At 41.4% G+C, this 17,999-nt stretch overlaps 2 protein-coding genes across 2 annotated transcripts in view; both read left to right on the forward strand.

The window, feature by feature from the left end:
• b3gntl1 (UDP-GlcNAc:betaGal beta-1,3-N-acetylglucosaminyltransferase-like 1) overlaps window positions 1-6,815 on the forward strand; it is a 15,711-nt gene extending 8,896 nt beyond the window's left edge. The window contains exons 7-12 of the mRNA XM_034896203.1: window positions 344-439; window positions 1,513-1,637; window positions 4,467-4,602; window positions 4,710-4,778; window positions 4,959-5,033; window positions 5,867-6,815. Coding sequence (XP_034752094.1) covers window positions 344-439; window positions 1,513-1,637; window positions 4,467-4,602; window positions 4,710-4,778; window positions 4,959-5,033; window positions 5,867-5,947 — 582 coding nt within the window. The 3' untranslated portion in view covers window positions 5,948-6,815. The remainder of the gene's footprint in view (window positions 1-343; window positions 440-1,512; window positions 1,638-4,466; window positions 4,603-4,709; window positions 4,779-4,958; window positions 5,034-5,866) is intronic.
• Window positions 6,816-11,844: 5,029 nt separating this feature from the next.
• On the forward strand, window positions 11,845-16,812 carry metrnlb (meteorin like, glial cell differentiation regulator b). Its single transcript, XM_034896447.1, has 5 exons — window positions 11,845-12,247; window positions 13,413-13,596; window positions 13,690-13,915; window positions 15,179-15,238; window positions 15,951-16,812. Exons 1-5 carry the CDS (start codon window positions 12,153-12,155, stop codon window positions 16,265-16,267), a joined length of 882 nt encoding a protein of 293 aa, XP_034752338.1. The 5' UTR covers window positions 11,845-12,152; the 3' UTR covers window positions 16,268-16,812.
• The last annotated feature ends 1,187 nt before the right edge of the window (window positions 16,813-17,999 follow it).

The following is a 17,999-nucleotide window of genomic DNA, read 5'->3' on the forward strand; positions in this document are numbered from 1 at the left end:
TACACGTATACAGTGTATATATATATATATATATATATATACACATATGTGTATACACTGTTGTTTTCACTTTATTCTCAAATCTACAACCTTATTTTAGAGTGGTGTATCTCATGTTTTCTGTTTCTCAGTGCACTTCTCAAAGTTCACTGTATCACATATTGACTTTTATTCAGTATCAGATTATTTGCATATTTTTCTAAATCAAATTTTCCTTGTATTCTATCACTCATCCTTATCACTCACTGTGTGTCCACAAGTGACCGTATTATTGTTTAGTTCTTTTTGAACTGCATATACCCAAATGTACAAAGTTATAGTCTGAACTTTTCTTGTGTCTAAGGTGTACACGTCTCATGGGCCAACAGTCGTCATGCCAACATGGTTCTGCTCCAGAAACTGGTACCTGAAGGTCGGACCGTTTGATGAGAGAGGAAAGGTGAGAGTTCACACCCAAACTATTCCCTAAAGCCTTCTCCCTTTGTGTCTGTCTTTTCTTGTGTTTCCCCTTCCTTACTTTTATAGAATAGTTTAGGATTGTCATTGGTGAGGTGACACTTTTTACACATGGGGTAATTCCACTTTCAGTTTTACTTTATTTACACTCTAAATAAACATCCATCCCTCCTTAGGTCGGTTCCATTTTCTGTTCATGATCTTAAATATTACTTTGAATATCTTAAATGTTACATTGGCTCCACACCTTTTAGCTATTCAAACAGGTCTGCTGTTGCTGTTGGCAGCTGTATCCCTTAGTTACATAAACAATTTATGATCAGAGCTTGGTATGAGTGTTCAAGAATAGATACTTTCAATCAAGAATTTACACTCCTGTAACGTTGTCAAATTCAAAGTGGACAATAAAAAAACTGGTTCAAAAGTTTAGGCTTAGGCTTTATACATATTTTTTCAAATATGAAGTAGTGCTTCAGACTGGGTAAGCCCCGCCCACTCTGCCGGTGATTTGATTTCGTCCTGCAGCTCGGTCTGGAAACCTGCACATTTAATTCTCCTGCTTCTGTGCACAATTTTGCCAAAACCAATCACAGAAGCGGGTAAGGGTTAGGGTTAGGGTGGGTACAGAAGCGACTAGCGTTTAACATAGTGGCCACCAACCGAACACCACCGAAGCGCAGCAAACCCGTTAATGCCGCTTCTACGTCACCTGGATCGTTGGTCAGATTGACTGCAGGACTATCCAATTGCGTACAGAGTCATAAGAACTATGCCTGTTAGTCACGCCTCTTGTTCAAAGAAAATACAGAGCACACTCCCCAGAAAAATGCTCAATCTCAAATCTATTGAGCTTGACATGGTCTGGTGATAGCTCGTAGTACTTCCTAAAACTTTGAAACTCCCCCTGCAAATGTAAAATTGGTGGAGTTCCCCTTTAAAGCAACAATTTTGATTTCTCTCCATTTATATTGTGTCCTTGCCTAAATGGACCTAGCCACCATCACTGTGTACTGTAGATCTTTAACCATTATTTACACTCTGCTTCCGCCTTTGCAGGGAGTCCCGGAGGACTTGCTCTTCTTCTACCAGAGTCTTCGTCGGGGAGGGGGCGTGGCCCGGGTTGATCAGTGCTTGCTGGTGTACCGTTACCACGAGAAGGCAACCACGCACTCTGTAACAGAGTCAGTTTTACCACACACCCCTTCCCCTACTCAGCCATGCACGCACGCACCCACACACACACACAGTGTTGATCCTTCACTTACTCACAGCTGCCCTCTGGCATCCCAGATTTCCTTAAGGCTTGGTGCTCTCACACACACAAATGTTTGTGACGCACGTTTTTTGAATCTTAATATTTTCGGAATATGTCCACGGAAAACTTTCTCAGGAATATGGGAATCTCAACCTGTTTTCTTCTCTCTGTGGAATGTTCAGTATCTCTGAGACAGGTCAGGGGGGAATTGGATCGCTTTGTAAACTGTGTGTGTGTGTGTCTGTGTGTGTGTGTGAGAGAGAGAGAGAGACACTCCGGATGTTGCCTGTGCTTCAGCAAGGTCATGTAGTGTCTGCAGGTGATTGGGAGTGTCTCAAATGGTCAAACACACCAAAGGAGAAGGTCTTTCCTGCCTTTCCTTCCCCCACAGCTCCCTCCCTTTCATCCACTCTTTCCTTCTTCCTTCCTTCCTTCCTTCCTTCCTTCCTCCCCTGCATCTGTCCACCGCTCGTATATCTGCCCGTGTTGACGCACTCCTTCAGCCATCATCCTCCTCTCTGTCTTCATCTATCATCTGTGTATTTTTGGATGCCTATTTTAAGCTTGCCTTGACTACTTTCCACTTTACCCCACTTCTTGTTGCTCCTTCCCACCCACAGCCTACCTACTTCCTCTTTTAAGTCTAATGAAACCATCATCTTCTTTCTTTTTCTCTCTCTCTCACACATACACACACACACGTAATTGCTCTGTAGGTGAGGTGGTGAAGTGTGTTTTAAAAATAAGTTAAGATGGTGCTAAAGGTTAAGTGAGAGGAGAAGCTTCTTAACACAGAAAGGCTGTGTTTACAGATGTGAGTGTGGGTAACAGAGTGCATGAAAGTGTTTGCCTCTTGATCTGCAGGGTATTAGGGGGATGAGGACTTCAGTATGTGTATACAGACACAGTTTATAGTAAAGCTCTGCCATGTTACTGCCATGTCTTAGAATCAAAGCACGTATAGAGAATGTATAGAAATGAAAGCTGGAGACCACCCGTGCTCCACGATGGCGGTGGGTTTGTTTGTCAAATGAGGCTCACTGTTAGACCCACTAAGACGCTCACATACTGTTACTGCTCACTAACGGAGATGAGAGTGGAGTACCTCCTGTGAATGTGTCCATATAATTAGTCAACATCAGTGCATGCCTTTGTGTGTGAGAAAGTGAGTGAGGAGAAAGAGGTCAAGAACATGAATAGATTGTGAAGACGTGTGTGTGTGTGTGTGTGTGTGTGTGTGTGTGTGTGTGTGTGTGTGTGTGTGTGTGTGTGTGTGTGTGTGTGTGTGTGTGTGTGTGTGTGTGTGTGAGGTATGTGCACAGCTGTGCATATCAGTCAAAGTGCAGGCAACAGGAAAACATAAAATTTAAAACAGGTGCACTTTTTTTATCCACTTGATCTGATGAATATAATGCAATGCATGCTTTTGGAAATTAGTGTGCAGTATATGATGTGAATGTGAAAATGATTTCAATTTGTTACATCATTATTTTTGTAGTTTACTTTTTCATTTCTTACAGCAGTGATAACAACCTGTTGTAAACAAACAAACAATTTAACCAAATTATCTAAACCACCTAATTTGAAGGACAAAAGTTAAGTAAGTAAGTAAGTAAAGTTTATTGGTAAAGCACTTATCACAGAAAGAGTCACAGAGGGCTTCACAGGGTAAATAACGCTCCAGGTTTTTTGCATAGCGCATCTACCGCTCTGTAAACCCGTCTGCTCATGTGCCAGTCCGTTGTTCCCTGCATTGCGCAGCTTAGTTTCAAGATCTAGACAGTCACAGAGTAGAGAGTAACGGGAGGAAAATTCAACAGACAGCAGTCGTTTATACGTTGGTCTCAAGGTTTACCAGTTTATCAGTAAACACAACCTTTTGTCCCATTTTGTGTTATTCAGACAAGGCGTGACTACTTCAAACAGCAGTGTGCATTCCACCGCAGTGCTAGGCGGTGGTGGTGCTAGTCAGCCTCTGTTAGTTTCCGTTATCTCACAGGCTCTAGGTCGCGAGTAATTTTTTCCTTTTGGACGCACCGGTGCACATAATGTCCTTGCATCCGCTGCAATGTGGATATAGATATGGTTTAATTTTGGTTTAATTCTGCGTTACATGATCCATTTCTTCTGTTAAGACGTACCTGTGTTGGATCTCTCTACTCTCTCTCCTCTTACTCTCCGCGCAGCCCCGCCACACAGCGCCACACTTCTGACACTTGTCTACAGTTTTAATTGTTATTAACACAGCTGTATATTGTAAAGTATGAGGGGCAAACCTGTATTTGTACCAGTGTTTCCGCTGGTAACTCTCCGCTAACGGGGCCGCCACGGCGAAAAACACAGAAGAAGTTAGTGAATGCAACTAACTTCAGTTGGTAGAGTAACAGCATGTGAGACGAATCCTGCTGGACCTGGACCTGGACCAGAGATGTGACCCATGGCCAGAACATCATAGTTCATAACGCAGTGACGATACAGACGTTTCATACACACGATGTGTGTATCCGCTGTTCGACCCGTGCTGGACCCGTTCATAATGACTCAGCTGTCTCTCTGAGCCTATTTGACAATACAATTTGTTTTGGTTAAACTCAACAAATAATCATGAGAATAATCGTGATCACAATATTGATCAAAATCATTGTGATTATCATTTTGACCATAATCGTGCAGCCCTACTCCACATATGTGAAACAACTTCCAGAAAACTGCAAGTCTGCCTACACTATTTTCCTTTCATCACCTCTGTTTCCAGGGAAACCATTTGGAAGCTGCGAGTTGACTTTCTGCAGGAGAGAGTTCTCACCCAATGGGAGAGCTTCACCATATGGAACGCAGGGAAACAGGGCCGGAAGCTGTACCGAAGCTTGAGCCCGACCAATCAGAAGAAGGTATGCTACCTTCAGCTACTGTATGCAGTCGAATGTGAGACACATAGCACTGTTGGCGTGGGATGTGAGTGTGCCAGCCTTCATCGCTGTTCTGATTCATTTATCAGGTGAAGGCTTTCTGTGATGTTGATGACAACAAGATCCAGAAAGGCTTTTACACATACGAGGAATCCAAGGTGAGATCAGTGATTGTGGATATTAAGTACACCAGGTTTATTGTGATACAATGTAAGCAAGGCCAGGATGTAACCTATGATTCAAATGAATGGTCACCCAACCACTTTATTAGTGTATGAAGCTGTGACTGACAATGATTTGCTGTTTGTGTGTCTCTCTTTTGCTTGATATCCCTACAGCAAAGACCTAAGCCAAAAATCCCAGTTGTACATTACAAAGACGCCTCTGCCCCCTTCATTATCTGTGTTAAACTGGTGAGCAGAAAACATATTTCTGTGTTGTATGTTTGCTGTTTCTGACCGCCTGTCCCTCAGGTCTGTAATCTAAGTTAATAACATAATGATCAAGGGCGTGTGCCCAGCACAGGACTAACACACACACACACACACAGAAGGCAGTCAGGAAACGGGTAGAGACAGCAGCCTGATCCTTGATCACATGACACTTATACAAACATCTGATGTTTTTGCCACCGTTTAAATTTGTACATTTTCCTCCAAGATTTTGTCAATATTTATAGCTATTGCTTAGTCTTTTCCTCATATAATGGCATTCTCTTTTTAAGAATTTTGTATTAATATACAATAATACACACATAATCATACTGCTGTTCATGCAGCCAAATCACTGAAAACCTAAATATTACCTAACCAGATTTAGACGCCAAATCTAAAATGACCCCACCTACGGGGTCTACTAATAGCTCAATTATGGGAAATTTGGAGAAGTAATTATAGTCAGAAGACAACAAGAACTGGATTCAATCATTCTCCCTCCCCCATTCTCTGAGACACACACACACACACACACACACACACACACACACATAAAAACACCTGGACTCAATCATACAATTTATTTTACACCCAGATGTCAAATAACCATAATCAACAAATGAACTTTGTAAGTTACTGTTGGTGAGTCTCAATCTCTTAAGCCTGTATAAAACCTTTGCCTTTAGTTCATTGCAGTTAACACACTGGAGAATATAAGGGCCTTCATAAAAAGACAAAACAAACAATCGTTTTTCTTATGATGCTTATTCTGTGTTCCTGATGTTTCTCTCATGTTGTTGTTTAATGTGTAGGACATGACAGGAGGCGTTCTGGAGGAAAATCTCAACTCTCTGCAGCTAAAGGAAGGAATGGATTACTACCATTTCAGCTGACGGCTCAGTGTGACAAAGACAACAAAAGGAACCCTGCAGCTTCAACAGACTCAGAGGAACTGAGTGATAGGCAGGTGACAACAAGAGGAGAGCAAACTGAACACTATGACAGAGTCCATGACAATACCAAAACAACAGAAAGAGATGTTAGAATGGATTTAAGAAAATTTAACATACTCAAAGGTTTTACTTGTTGACAAAACTGCACAACAGCACATCCCAGCCCCTGTTTCCTCTGCCTCACAAAAACAGCCCTGGGATAATTACTAGATGTTGTTGTTGGATGAAAAAACAAACCACTTCCATATCTCTTCATTAGATATGAAGTTACAGCCATATTAGCTTAGTTTAGCAAAAACACTGGAAACAGGGGGAAACGGCTAGCTTGACTCTATTCCAAAGGTAACAAAATGGGCCTACTAGCACCTCTTAAGATCACAAATCAACACGTTAAATCTTAATCGGTATGGAAAACAAAGTGTAAAAATGACTTTTTGAATATGCCAATTTCCTTCAATAGTCTTTATGCTAAGCTAAGCTAAGCTAACCTTCTCCTGGCTGTAGCTACATATTTAACTGTCATTTACATCATAAGAGGGACATTGGTCTTCTTCTCAAATACAGCCAAGAAAACTAAAATGCTTATTTCCTAAAATGTCAAACTATACTCATACTGTAGAGTTAACTATTAGCTGACCTAGAGTTAAAAGAGATGGAAAGAAAGAAAATGTGGGTGGATGATTTGGTAATTAAATTACAAAGAAGACAATTGGTCCCTTATGTATTTCTCTTCGGCGGACAGTTATTTATCATGCAAGAGGAATGGACGATTGCCAGTGTTGACCATTGAAGGAATAAAATGTTTTTTGTATCCATGTGGATTGAGATTGGTATTTGCCAGCCTGTACACTTGAAATGGTGTTGAAGTTAAGGTAAGAGATCAGAGTCATCACGTCATCCCAGAAGGTTTAACTTATAAAGGGTGGGATGTTTTATGACCAAATCCACACTGATTTCTCAACAGCTTTCTCTGATGCAATCATGTAAAATCAGATTTGACACAGACACAGCTGCTATAAATGTACAAACATGGATACCGCACATATTTGTTTTTCTGTCCCTCTGTCTCTTATGAAATCTAAAGAACAATAACCTCTTTATGAGGGCACAGTTCTGATACATAAACACGCACAAAAGGTTTATTTTACCTCACAGAGAGCAGAGTTTTTCTGCCCAAAGGTAAACAGACCTTTCCCCACAAAATCTCCCCCAGTGTTTCCTGGGTCAGCGACGTGGTCTGCCTTACTGTAAATCTGGCCACAGTAGTTTGTAGGGAGGCAGCAGTGGCGGTAAAAACAGGGGTCTTCAACTCTGCCAAAAGTTCTGATTGCTCTGGCTTTGTTTATCATAAACTGAACATACAGTTGCACAGTGGTGTGAATGCACAAAATCCCTTTGTCAGATTTGAAAGTAGGCTTGAATTCACTGGGTTTGATAAATAGTTTGGGCCTGATTCAGCCTGGGGTTTGAGGTGGAAACCCCAGGTCTCTGCTACCCACAGTATAGTGCTATGTAGGGGCTGAGAAAAATGTCACATCCATTTAGCACTCAGTCTCCACCTGGACTCGTCTTCCCTCCCTGCGTTTCTGCACACAGACACTTAAACATAAAGGTGCCTTCCTTTATAGATGGGATTCTTTACAGGGGAGCTAAAACTAGAGCTGTACGATATGAGGAAAACATGCGTCATGCAAAAGGTTGAATATCACGATAAAGGTATTACTTGCGATAAATAAACAGATAAACACCCTCTATAAGCACTTCAAGTGTACCCAGTTCTGCTTAAATACAACAAATTGCTTGTTGAACTAAAAAGACTATCGCAATGTGTTTTGCAGCAAAGTGATATCACAATTAAAAAAAACAATATATTTTGCAGCCCACAACCATTATTCTGTAAGTATCTCAACAACATCTACTAGAATAACTAGCACACAGTTTAGTGCAGAAATTATTGGTTCCCAATGGAAAAATTAAAATATATTTGGCGATCTCTATTGCTCTATCAGGATTGACAGGTCGTCGTAGTAGCAACTTCTCTGTTGCAAGGCAGCCACGCCCTAAAACATCCCCTACTTCAGCCTTTACTTTAAATTAAATGGGACCATAATTTACTAAATTAACATCATGTTGTATTGAAGAAGACTTGAAACTAGCGATTGAGACCATAGACTCCTTGGAATGTTAGCTAACCTTTTAGGGCCGGAATTTGCAGCTTGATGCTAACTAAAATAAGATGGTAAACATGATAAACATTAAAAATCAACATGTTAACATTGTCAATGTGAGCATGCTGAGATTTTTTTACACACACTAAATACATTCATCACCTCTGCTCACCATGCTTGTTGCCAAGTAATTCAGTGAAACAAAAGGCTTTACAGCGTTTAGCAACTATTAATATTCGAAGTGTATGCAGTGCATGGAGCTATAAGGTGCTTTGAATGATCGGAAACCGTATATTTTATAATGCAATGAACCAAAGTGATAAGTTTAAGTAAGACCACGCTCTGTCTAAATACATCCTGTCTCTTATACCCCCTCTGCCGTCATGATAAAGCACTTGGTCGATGATCAGAGTGAGCGCTAATGGATAATCTAAAAGAGACTCGGAAAGAGAGTAAACAGAGCTTTACTCAGGGTTTACACTCCATCTCTCTGCAGACATCAGACCTGGTAACACAAACACACACACACAATGAATGACCCTGACCCTGGAGTCTGCTTGCCCTTGCCGGTCAAATAAAACTGCACGTGTGTAGTCAAAATGCAAACACACACATATGCACTTACACAGCTGTGTGTTCTCTGACAGTGCCGCTGATAAGAGAAAGAGATAAAGAGTTGGGTGTGTTTGGGTGAAGAGAGCTCACAGAGGTCAGACACCGAAGGCTTTTTAATTCACCTGGAACTTTACTACATTCCTAAGTTCCTTTAAAGTGGTGTGTGTGCGTGTGCGTGTGCGTTTGTGTGTGTGAGCAACTTTTTGGTAACATGCCCATTCTACGCTGCCCTTCAAAGCCCAAGTGCATTAAAGTAATAATCTTGAAGATGTTCCTAGTCACATACTCCTAGTCTCTGCTGCTTTGTGATTAAACAGTTATCAACAAAAGCACAACTGTATTCCCACTTGTCGCCGTACGTGCTGCCCAAAGAACAAATCCGAGAGCTTCAAGATTGTAACTTGAACTACTTATTTTGTCAATATTGATATAAGACCAGAGTCTTACTTCTTGGCATAAAAAACAGATTTTAGCTATATTAACTTAAATATGTGTCACAATCCTAATTAAAGAATATACATTTTAATGAACCAACATTTTGGTAATTTAGTTTGATAACTAGCTCAGCCATCTCAGGTTTAGTGAAATTGACTTAGTGTTGTTAATTTATTAGTTTCAATATACACATGTTTAAAGTGAACAAGCAGACTACTAACTAACTAGCTACTAACTTTTTAACAACCAAACAAGTTCAAATGGACAAGAAAGCTCACAGAACGCATTTTGTTTGTAGATACTGAGTTTTCCTCCGAAGTCCCTCCAAAAACAGCATTATTTTAGGTCTTATGTTGGTTCTATTGCAGATTTCAAATGAAGCCTGAAAACTGCTATCTGTGGTTGTTACTGATCTCTTTATGGTAGGACATTGTAAAGTTGTCAGTGCTGCAAGCTGAATGAGTGATGGGTGTCCCCTTTTCTTCAAGCTGCTCTTGAGCAAGGCACTCAACCTTCCAACAGATCCAGTGAAGCGGCTCAGTTGGCCCCCATGGGTAAATAAAGGGTTTTTGAGAAAAGAAAAAAAAGAGAGAGGAGTATGCTGTGTGTGAACAATGAGGAAATGAAGGCCATGAAGATTGTAACCAGAGATGCAGGAATGTGTGTGTGTGGCTCCGAAAGGAAGCGGAGTGTGGACAGACGGAGCGTTCCTTCTGTCAGGCCGCTTGAGAGGAGCCAGGTGACGGCAGGGGGGTAAGGGGAGCAGGTCAGTGGCTCTGCCGCTCTGTAAATACTTCACATGGTGAAGGAGCACATGAGGTCAAACGGAGAATCGGCAGCTCAGACTTCCTCTGCTGTGGTGACAGGATTAGACTAAGGTCAGACCCCCTGTGCAGCCTCCAGGTCTTTGGACTTCAGTAGTTTTTATGGTTGCATGTTTTTAAACTCCAGTCACTGGAGGAAAATGTGTTGGTGGTACAGTGAGACAGTTAGGATTTGCTTTATGCAGAACCAGAGGTGAAGTGTAGAAAATCCCCCGTAGGGCCATTCAGTACAAGGATTGTTAGCACAAGGTTTGCTGTAAAGAAATAAAGTCCATATTATTATTTTTTTAGTGGCACACATAGTACTTGTGTCATTGATTGAATTGCAATAATGTACATTCGATGCCTTTTAAACAACATCCTTTTGAGTACCACTTTCAAGGATTACACTTTTTATGATGGATTTTATAAAAGTAATCGCTTTATTAATGGTTATATATAAATCATATTTGCTGTGTGTGTGTGTGTGTGTGTGTGTGTGTGTGTTTGTTGCCATGAACTGCCAGCTTGGGAAATATCTCTTTTGCCGGTGTTCATCCTTTATGTGGTTATGAAGTAGTTTTACATGTTGGTAATCCATTTATAAATGCTAAAGAAGTTTCTAGTTTGGTTTAATAAATTCAAGGGATTAAACCCAAATGTCCTTAGAAATTGCTTAAAACATATCTACAAAGCATTAGGAAATGGTTCGTTAAATATGAATAAAGTTCTAATTCTAAACCCCTTGATAAATGGAGCCCTGTTAGAAAGTGGTACCTGATTTAACTCTGTAATTCAGTTAAGTTTAACCGTTTAAACTTAAACCTCATTCCTCCTGAATGAGTAGCTGCAACTGCACTCTAGTCAAATTGAAAGTTTCCATTTCCATTGAGACATAGTGGAAGCTGGTTTATGAGGGGAGTGGAGATGGGAATCTGTGTTTCGGTATTTCTCGAAATGCGTTACATAGCTCTGGCTGTGTGGCGGAATGTGACGAGTCAGTAAAATGCTTGCCGTTCCGACGGTTTTCTCACGGGAAAACCGCTCGAGAACCAAACAGGCGTTTAGAGCACACGTGTGACTTCTTGTTACATCAGAGCCTTTTCTTTTTCCAAGGAGGTCAACCAATAGTAGCCCCTAGTTGTAGTAAGGATACATCAATATTAGTTATAGGCTACTACCATTAAAATATGCTATGAAAGACAAGAGCCGCACTTAAATCCCATTAAAGATTATCCCAGGTAAATTTACAAAGGAAAAAAAACAAACATATTCCTGTCTTTAAAGTGTCAAAGACACTGACTGCAGATGTTTTGGTGGATGTTTTGGGGAAGTCATTCTGGATCCTGCTGTTCCAGACATGCATGCTGCTCTAATTTTCACTGCGATAATATGATCCATCTGTTTATAAAGCCAACACGCACACAACTCACACGGCTTACAATTGTACTGGCATTTTAAGATTGAACGGATTTATACACGGAGATGACTTGCTGGAATTATCCAAGAGAAATATCTAAAGGCAGTCCATTAGCTATTGTGTTTTGTGTATAATGTTAATTGAATAGCGTTTTATCCATGGCCCTTTGTGGGCCAAGTGTTTTTATTAAGCTATTTGTTTAGTTTTCTTTTCTTTTTTTCTACAATTTAAAACATGCAATTCCCTCACCTGGTGAACAACAATAAGGCTATGTGTCCAATTTAGTTGATTGGTTGGTATTGGTCATGCTAAAGTGAGAGCTCTGGGGCTTTTCTCTACACACATCTTTCAGGGGAATGTGTGGGAGTGGTTTGGAGAAAGCGCTCGCGTGTCACTCAAAGCAGAGTCAGCAGCTGGCACGCGCCCCTGGTGACGTGAAGCAGAGCGCACAGAGCAAACGTTTTTTAAACAGTCTCTTGTCCTGCTGCGCGCGCTCACTGCTTCTTTTACAAACCTCTTGTCAAAATGTTTTTTTTTCTTGCACAGACGCGACATTAGCCTCGACTGAACCCGCCATGTAGCGTGCGCGAGCGCCAAACGGAGCTCTGGGGATATTTTACGGGATCTTGGGGTTCGGGAGCAGGAGAGCGCGCGGTGCTGGTCTGGTGTGCGGGATTCGGTGACCGCGGGGCGGACATTCCACCATGCACCGGCCCTGGGCTACACATTGGATCACAGCTGTGCTCCTGTGTCGGACGGTGGCACAGTACTCCAGCGACCAGTGTAACTGGAGAGGAAGGTGAGGATGAAGCTGGGTAAAAATGACTAGTTATCATCTCAGGAGAAAAATGTCATACATACTTTTAGCTAGCGATGGTGTTGTTAACAGTGGCGACAAAACACACCTAGCACATAACTTTAGGAATGTTGCCAACATAAAAGTCCTAACTTAAAAGGATTAAATAATTATTTTTTGATTCTCTACCTTCGTGTATTTTATTCCATGGATATTACATTCTGAAATGCAGGGGAGTCATGAAAGGAACCTCAGTCGTGTGTGAGAGGGAGGTTGTGTCTTTGAAGTGGCTCTGCTGTGCATACTTGGGCTTTAGAAGTAATCAGACGCAGGGATGTGATTAAGATGTAGTGTAGTCAAGGTCAGAGTCATATACGTGACTTTTTATATTCTGCTGCAGATCCGCAGTGGAAACTAGTAAAGGATGTTTTAGCCTGCGTGCCATTAGTTATGGGTACAAGTGTGACACTTTGTGACTCAGAATCCAGTAAATCATATGACTATCTTTAGTAAAAATCTTTACTACAATCATTCTTTTAAGAGAGGCGAATGACTCACAAGGAATATTAAACCAATTATATGCAGGTGGTGCTTTAGTTTGACTGAGAGACTATTTGGTATACAGTTTTCCATATAGTACATCTATAATATGCTCCCTTTAAGGTTTTGGAAAAGTACTCCTGATCAGAGGAATGTCTCTTCTTCAGTTCCTATCTTAAGTAAATACAGCTATATTGCCCCTTTGATCACTCCTCCAAGTCCCCAAGTCATAAAATACGAAAGCCTGTGTTCCGCACTCTGTGTCGTAAAGTTCACTGGCATCAAACTTCTAACAACCTAATGGCCCAATCAGTTCCTGGTGTTGAGGTAGCTTATGCACATCAGAGACAAGCAGCCAAATCCATCCAAAGTGAAAGATTTGTTGGCAGACAGCTGCACCACAGTTGCAATTAATGAATGTTGGAATATCATTAAAACCTTCCATATGTTTCTTTAACTCTGTTTCTCAAGCATGTCATTAGAGATTTTTTCATTCCTTCACAGTCCTGAATCCCAAGGTCCCTTACTATTGGTCATTTTGATGATTGTAGGCATTGTATCTTGTTCCCCATTCTGGATAAGAGAGTAAACTACATGCCTTATATGAAAGATGTCTTCTCATCTGCAGTGGTTTGAGCCATGAGTCTCATCGCAGAGATGTGGAGCAGGTCTACCTACGCTGCTCTCAGGGGTCTCTGGAGTGGCTCTACCCCACAGGAGCCATCATTGTCAACCTGCGGCCTAACACAGAACCCTCGTCACAACACATGGCGGGTCTCCATGTGTGCATCAAACCCCACACTTACTCCCAGGTAGAGTATACGGCACCAGCATATTTAAAAACTGCAGTATGGTAGAATAGATGGAAGGAGCTTACATGTGTCCTCCTGGCTGTCCGTGTTTAGGGTTCTAACGTGTTTCTGGAGCACAGCGGGGATCTGAGGATGCTGCTAGCAGAGAAGGACCAGGCTCAGAGCACAGTGCATTGTTTCAGCCTGGCAGAGGGAGCTGTCTTTGTGGAGGCCGTCCCTCAGACGGACATCAGCCGGAGGATCACAGCTTTCCAGTATGAGCTGGTGTCCAGTCAGGGGCCCGGGGCAGACATGTACCCATACCTGCACCCTGGTTTAGGTGAGAGAAAGCAGTCGCCCATTCTTCAGTATACGTTGTCTTAAATGTAGGATAAAGAGATTTAAGTATTGTACTGATCTGCAAATTATACCATTATATTCCAGAAGTACATTATTTACTTTTTATTCCATTACATTTATCTGACAGCATTTCTAGTTACTTTTCAGATTAAGATCAAAACAAACGATGAGTTTATAATGCGCTGGTATTGATTTAAGTATCACACAGTATTTGTGAAATAGTTCAAATTAACTCCACTTGATCAACCACAGCATTAAAGTACAGCTTACATATTAATACATCAATAATAATGATTAAACAGTAAATTCATTTTAACTTATTATGGCCCATTCTGCATAGTAAGTACTTTTACATTTGGCACATAAAGAACGTTTTGTTGCCATAACTCATGTACTTGGATCAAGTTAAATGATGAATTTAGGACTTCTACTTTCAACACACAGTGTGGTATTGCTCCTTTCATGTATGTAAATGGTTTGCACACCAACAAGAAAATGTTTCCACAACTTCATTACAACAAAAAGGACTAAAAGCCTTGTAGAAAAGTCTAAGAGTTCACAGTAATGGATTTGTTGTTGTCTGTGTTTGTGTAAATTGATGTAATTGGTTTAAATGGTCTGTTAAACTCCTCATACCTGACCCAGGCCATCCTCTCACTGATATTAGGTGAAGGTGACAAAAGGCCACGTTAGTGTTCCACCCCCGTTTCTTCATCTCTACGTGCTGCTCCTCTCTGACACCGTGTCCTCCCCCACTTCCTCACTCCCACACTCCCTTGTCTGAGCCAGACTTATGAAAACAAGCAGGCCAATCAAAAGGTCACATTAGGGTCCAACACAAGGGTCAGCCAATCGTGTCTAAAGTGTCAATCAAGAACAGACCCCCGCTCCCAACGCAGGGACTTTGAGTAGCCCACCGGTACGATTAAAGTGGTCTGGTAGAGTAACGGGGACGGTGGGTGGAGAGCAGGGCTGGACTGCTCTCCTAATGAGACGAAGAAAGCCTGTCCAAGCCTGTCTGTCTGTGTGTTATAACTGTTTTTATAGCTGACAGGGTCAAGGGGTAATTCTGTAATTACGTTGCTTCCCTCACCTGCTGTTCTCATTCATTTCTCTCTTTCGACTCATAAACACCCACCAGTACAGAGGAAAAGAAAGAACACTGAATCCTGTAAGTAAGAACTTATGCAGTTTCCAATGTTAAAGTATTTAATGTTTTCTTTTTTCACGTTTTCCATTTTAGTCACCTGTAAACCCTGTTCAGATGAAGAGGTCCTTCTGGCTGTGTGTACCAGTGACTTTGGTAAATACATTCACACTAATGCACACATCTACCTTGAAGGAGTAGTTTTACACTTTGGAAAATACGTTTCTTCCCTTTCTTGTCGAAGAGTTAGACAAGACTATTGATACCACTCTTGTGTCTGTGGTAAATATGACTGTATGTTAGCTAAGCTTAGCATAAAGACTGGAAACAAAGGGTAAACAACTCGCGTGGCTCTGTCCCAAGAGAACAAAAATGCCCTATGTGCAACTCTAAAGATCACCACTTAACACAACATATCTTGTTTGTTTGATCCGCACAGAAAGCGAAGTGTACCTACAGCAATTGTCCATTTTGCAACTAACTGGACCCAGCTACATATTCTCTGTACAGACAAGTGGTATCTTCTTATCTAACTCTCGACAATAAAGCAAATGTACTTTTAACGGTGGCCTGTAGGGCAACAAGTGGCAACAACAGGATAATGGAACATTGACTATTTCTACATTCCCAAATATTGTCTTGAGTCAGTTTCTTTAACGACATCATCATAATGTAATCTCAATGAGCTAAAACGTAGTGTAACAGTTACACAAGTAGAATTAGACTGACTTTCCTACCAACAGTTTCTTAAGTTTGTTAACATTAGCATGTTATGTCAATTTTCAGTCAAACAGCACACGCTTTTATCTATCCTTGATTCATTGATTGAATGTCCTTCTCTTTATCTCTCCTGTTCCTGTCTCTCTAGCTGGCCGTGGCATCTTTCGAGGTGTGGCATCAGGTACTATCGACCACTCGCCTGTTGTGGTGACTCTGAGTCGGCTGTTTCGTCAGAAGAGCAGAGTGTTTGCTTGGGGCGGAGCCAGAGGGCGGGGTTGGGGTGGACGTATCAGTGTTCCCGCACATTGCAGTGTGCACACTGGAGGGGAGGAGTACCTTTTGACTGGCTCTATCCATTTTGGCGAAGCCTGGCTCGGCTGCGCGCCTCGCTACAAGGACTTTCTGAAGCTGTACATCAGGGCACAGAAAGCGGAAACAAACCCCTGTGAAATAGACACAGATTGAGAGATTCTCTTCAAGGTTCTGGGTGAAACAGGGCGGAGTGCTTCTCAAAAAAATGTCAGTGAGGAAGACGCAAAGAGGAACAGGCTAAGGCTTGGAACGTTATCTTTGACTCTGGTAGCCATCATTCTTTTAAATACTGTGCAATTTGGTGTTGCCTTGCAGCAGAAAAGACTGTTTGAACATTTTAGTTGCCAATGTCCCCATTTGATTGTACTTGTATATTGTGTGTGTAAATATGCATGAGTGAGACAGCAAATGATTGAATGATGAGCATAAATTCGTTTTGTGCAGAACCGGTTAAAGTTTTAATTCTCATGACAATACCGCTTGTGCGATCATTCTTGAAATGAATGTTTGCTTTGTAAAAAGCTTTCTGTAAAATGTAGGAGTCTTCTGACAGAAGTATACAGTATGCAGCTCTGTGAGTCTTTATGTACTAAGTGTGTGAGTGTGTTGTTGCTAATGAGTTCAGTGGGTCTATATATTTACAAAAAAAAATAAAAAGCAATACTTCAGCTTCTCTTTCTGTTGAAAGGCATACATTTGATATTTACAATCCTCCATTTGTGAGTGAGCCTGTATCTCCTGTTCTTGCATTATATTGTATTAACAAACCTGTCCCTATGTAACACATACCGTATGGTACACTGAGGCTGAGTGGGGTTAAGGTGCAGATGATTAAAAACAGATGGCAAAGGAAGTTGATAATAGGACGAAAAAAATGACGTTTCCAGCCTCTGCTGCAAACAAAAAGATATTATCCCCAAAGTAGAAACCATTATAAGTGTTCAGTGACCAGTAGCTGGAGAAGCAGCAGTGCGTCAGCGCTGGCGTAGCTGCCCCTGTGGAGCTTTGAGGAGCCACTGTTCTGGTTGGCATCCTCTTTGCCTGTGTGTGTGTGTGGGTGGATTTTCCAACATAGCCAACCTTGTCCTATTCAATAGCTAATCTTGTGTTTTTTCCCTTGAGTTTCATGAATGCAGACTACCGGGGCCTGGATTTTCCTACAAACTTAAATCATGAGCACAACCAAACTCAGATATTTACTAATGTACAGCTGTCAAAATGAAAACTACTGTCAGATTGAAAGCGCTTGTTGGCTGGAGAGACGAAAGAAGAGGCAGATGTGTGAATGACCTCAATGGGGTGTATATGCACCTCTCCCTCCGCCTGTTGTCAGCAGTTGTGTGTGTGTGATGCTTTCCCTCTTTACTCAGGAAGAGCAAGAATGGATGGAATGTCCCCTCCCACACACACAAACACACAGACACCCACCCACACCTCCATCCTAAAAGACAAACCATGTGTGGTGCAATAGCCTACTGAATAAAAAACAACCGCAAATGTTTTATACTTGACAGGCATAATTTTTTGCAAGTGTGTTTTTTTTTTGTGCCAAGTTTGTATTAATGCTTCTACTAGCATAGAGAGTTAATGTCAGAAAGATTAAATAAATAATGGTCAACATGGAAGCAGTAGAGGCTGACCTTTCCTCACTTTAAAGGTGTGTTCAGACAGAGAGCTTATCATAATGCAACTAATTTGCAAATGTTAGACTCTCCCTGCCTGGTTAATATCATTTTTTAAACCTCACGCGTCCAGTTTGTAACACAGGCTTTGTTTGCAGCCGTAGATCCTCTCATGTGAAATAAAGCTTTAGCAGAATGAATAAGTGAGGAAGAGAAGGCACTAAGACATAGATGAGACATTGACACATAGCTTGAAGGTTTAA

The sequence above is a fragment of the Etheostoma cragini genome, chromosome 2, assembly GCF_013103735.1.
Source record: "Etheostoma cragini isolate CJK2018 chromosome 2, CSU_Ecrag_1.0, whole genome shotgun sequence".
Lineage (NCBI taxonomy): Eukaryota > Metazoa > Chordata > Actinopteri > Perciformes > Percidae > Etheostoma > Etheostoma cragini.

Coding starts and splice junctions, on each gene's coding strand:
- metrnlb (XM_034896447.1), top strand. CDS start 12,153: ATGCACCGGCCCTGGGCTACACATTGGATCACAGCTGTGCTCCTGTGT. Junction 13,916..15,178: donor ATACCTGCACCCTGGTTTAG/GTGAGAGAAAGC, acceptor TTTCCATTTTAG/TCACCTGTAAACCCTGTTCA. Junction 15,239..15,950: donor TGTGTGTACCAGTGACTTTG/GTAAATACATTC, acceptor CTGTCTCTCTAG/CTGGCCGTGGCATCTTTCGA.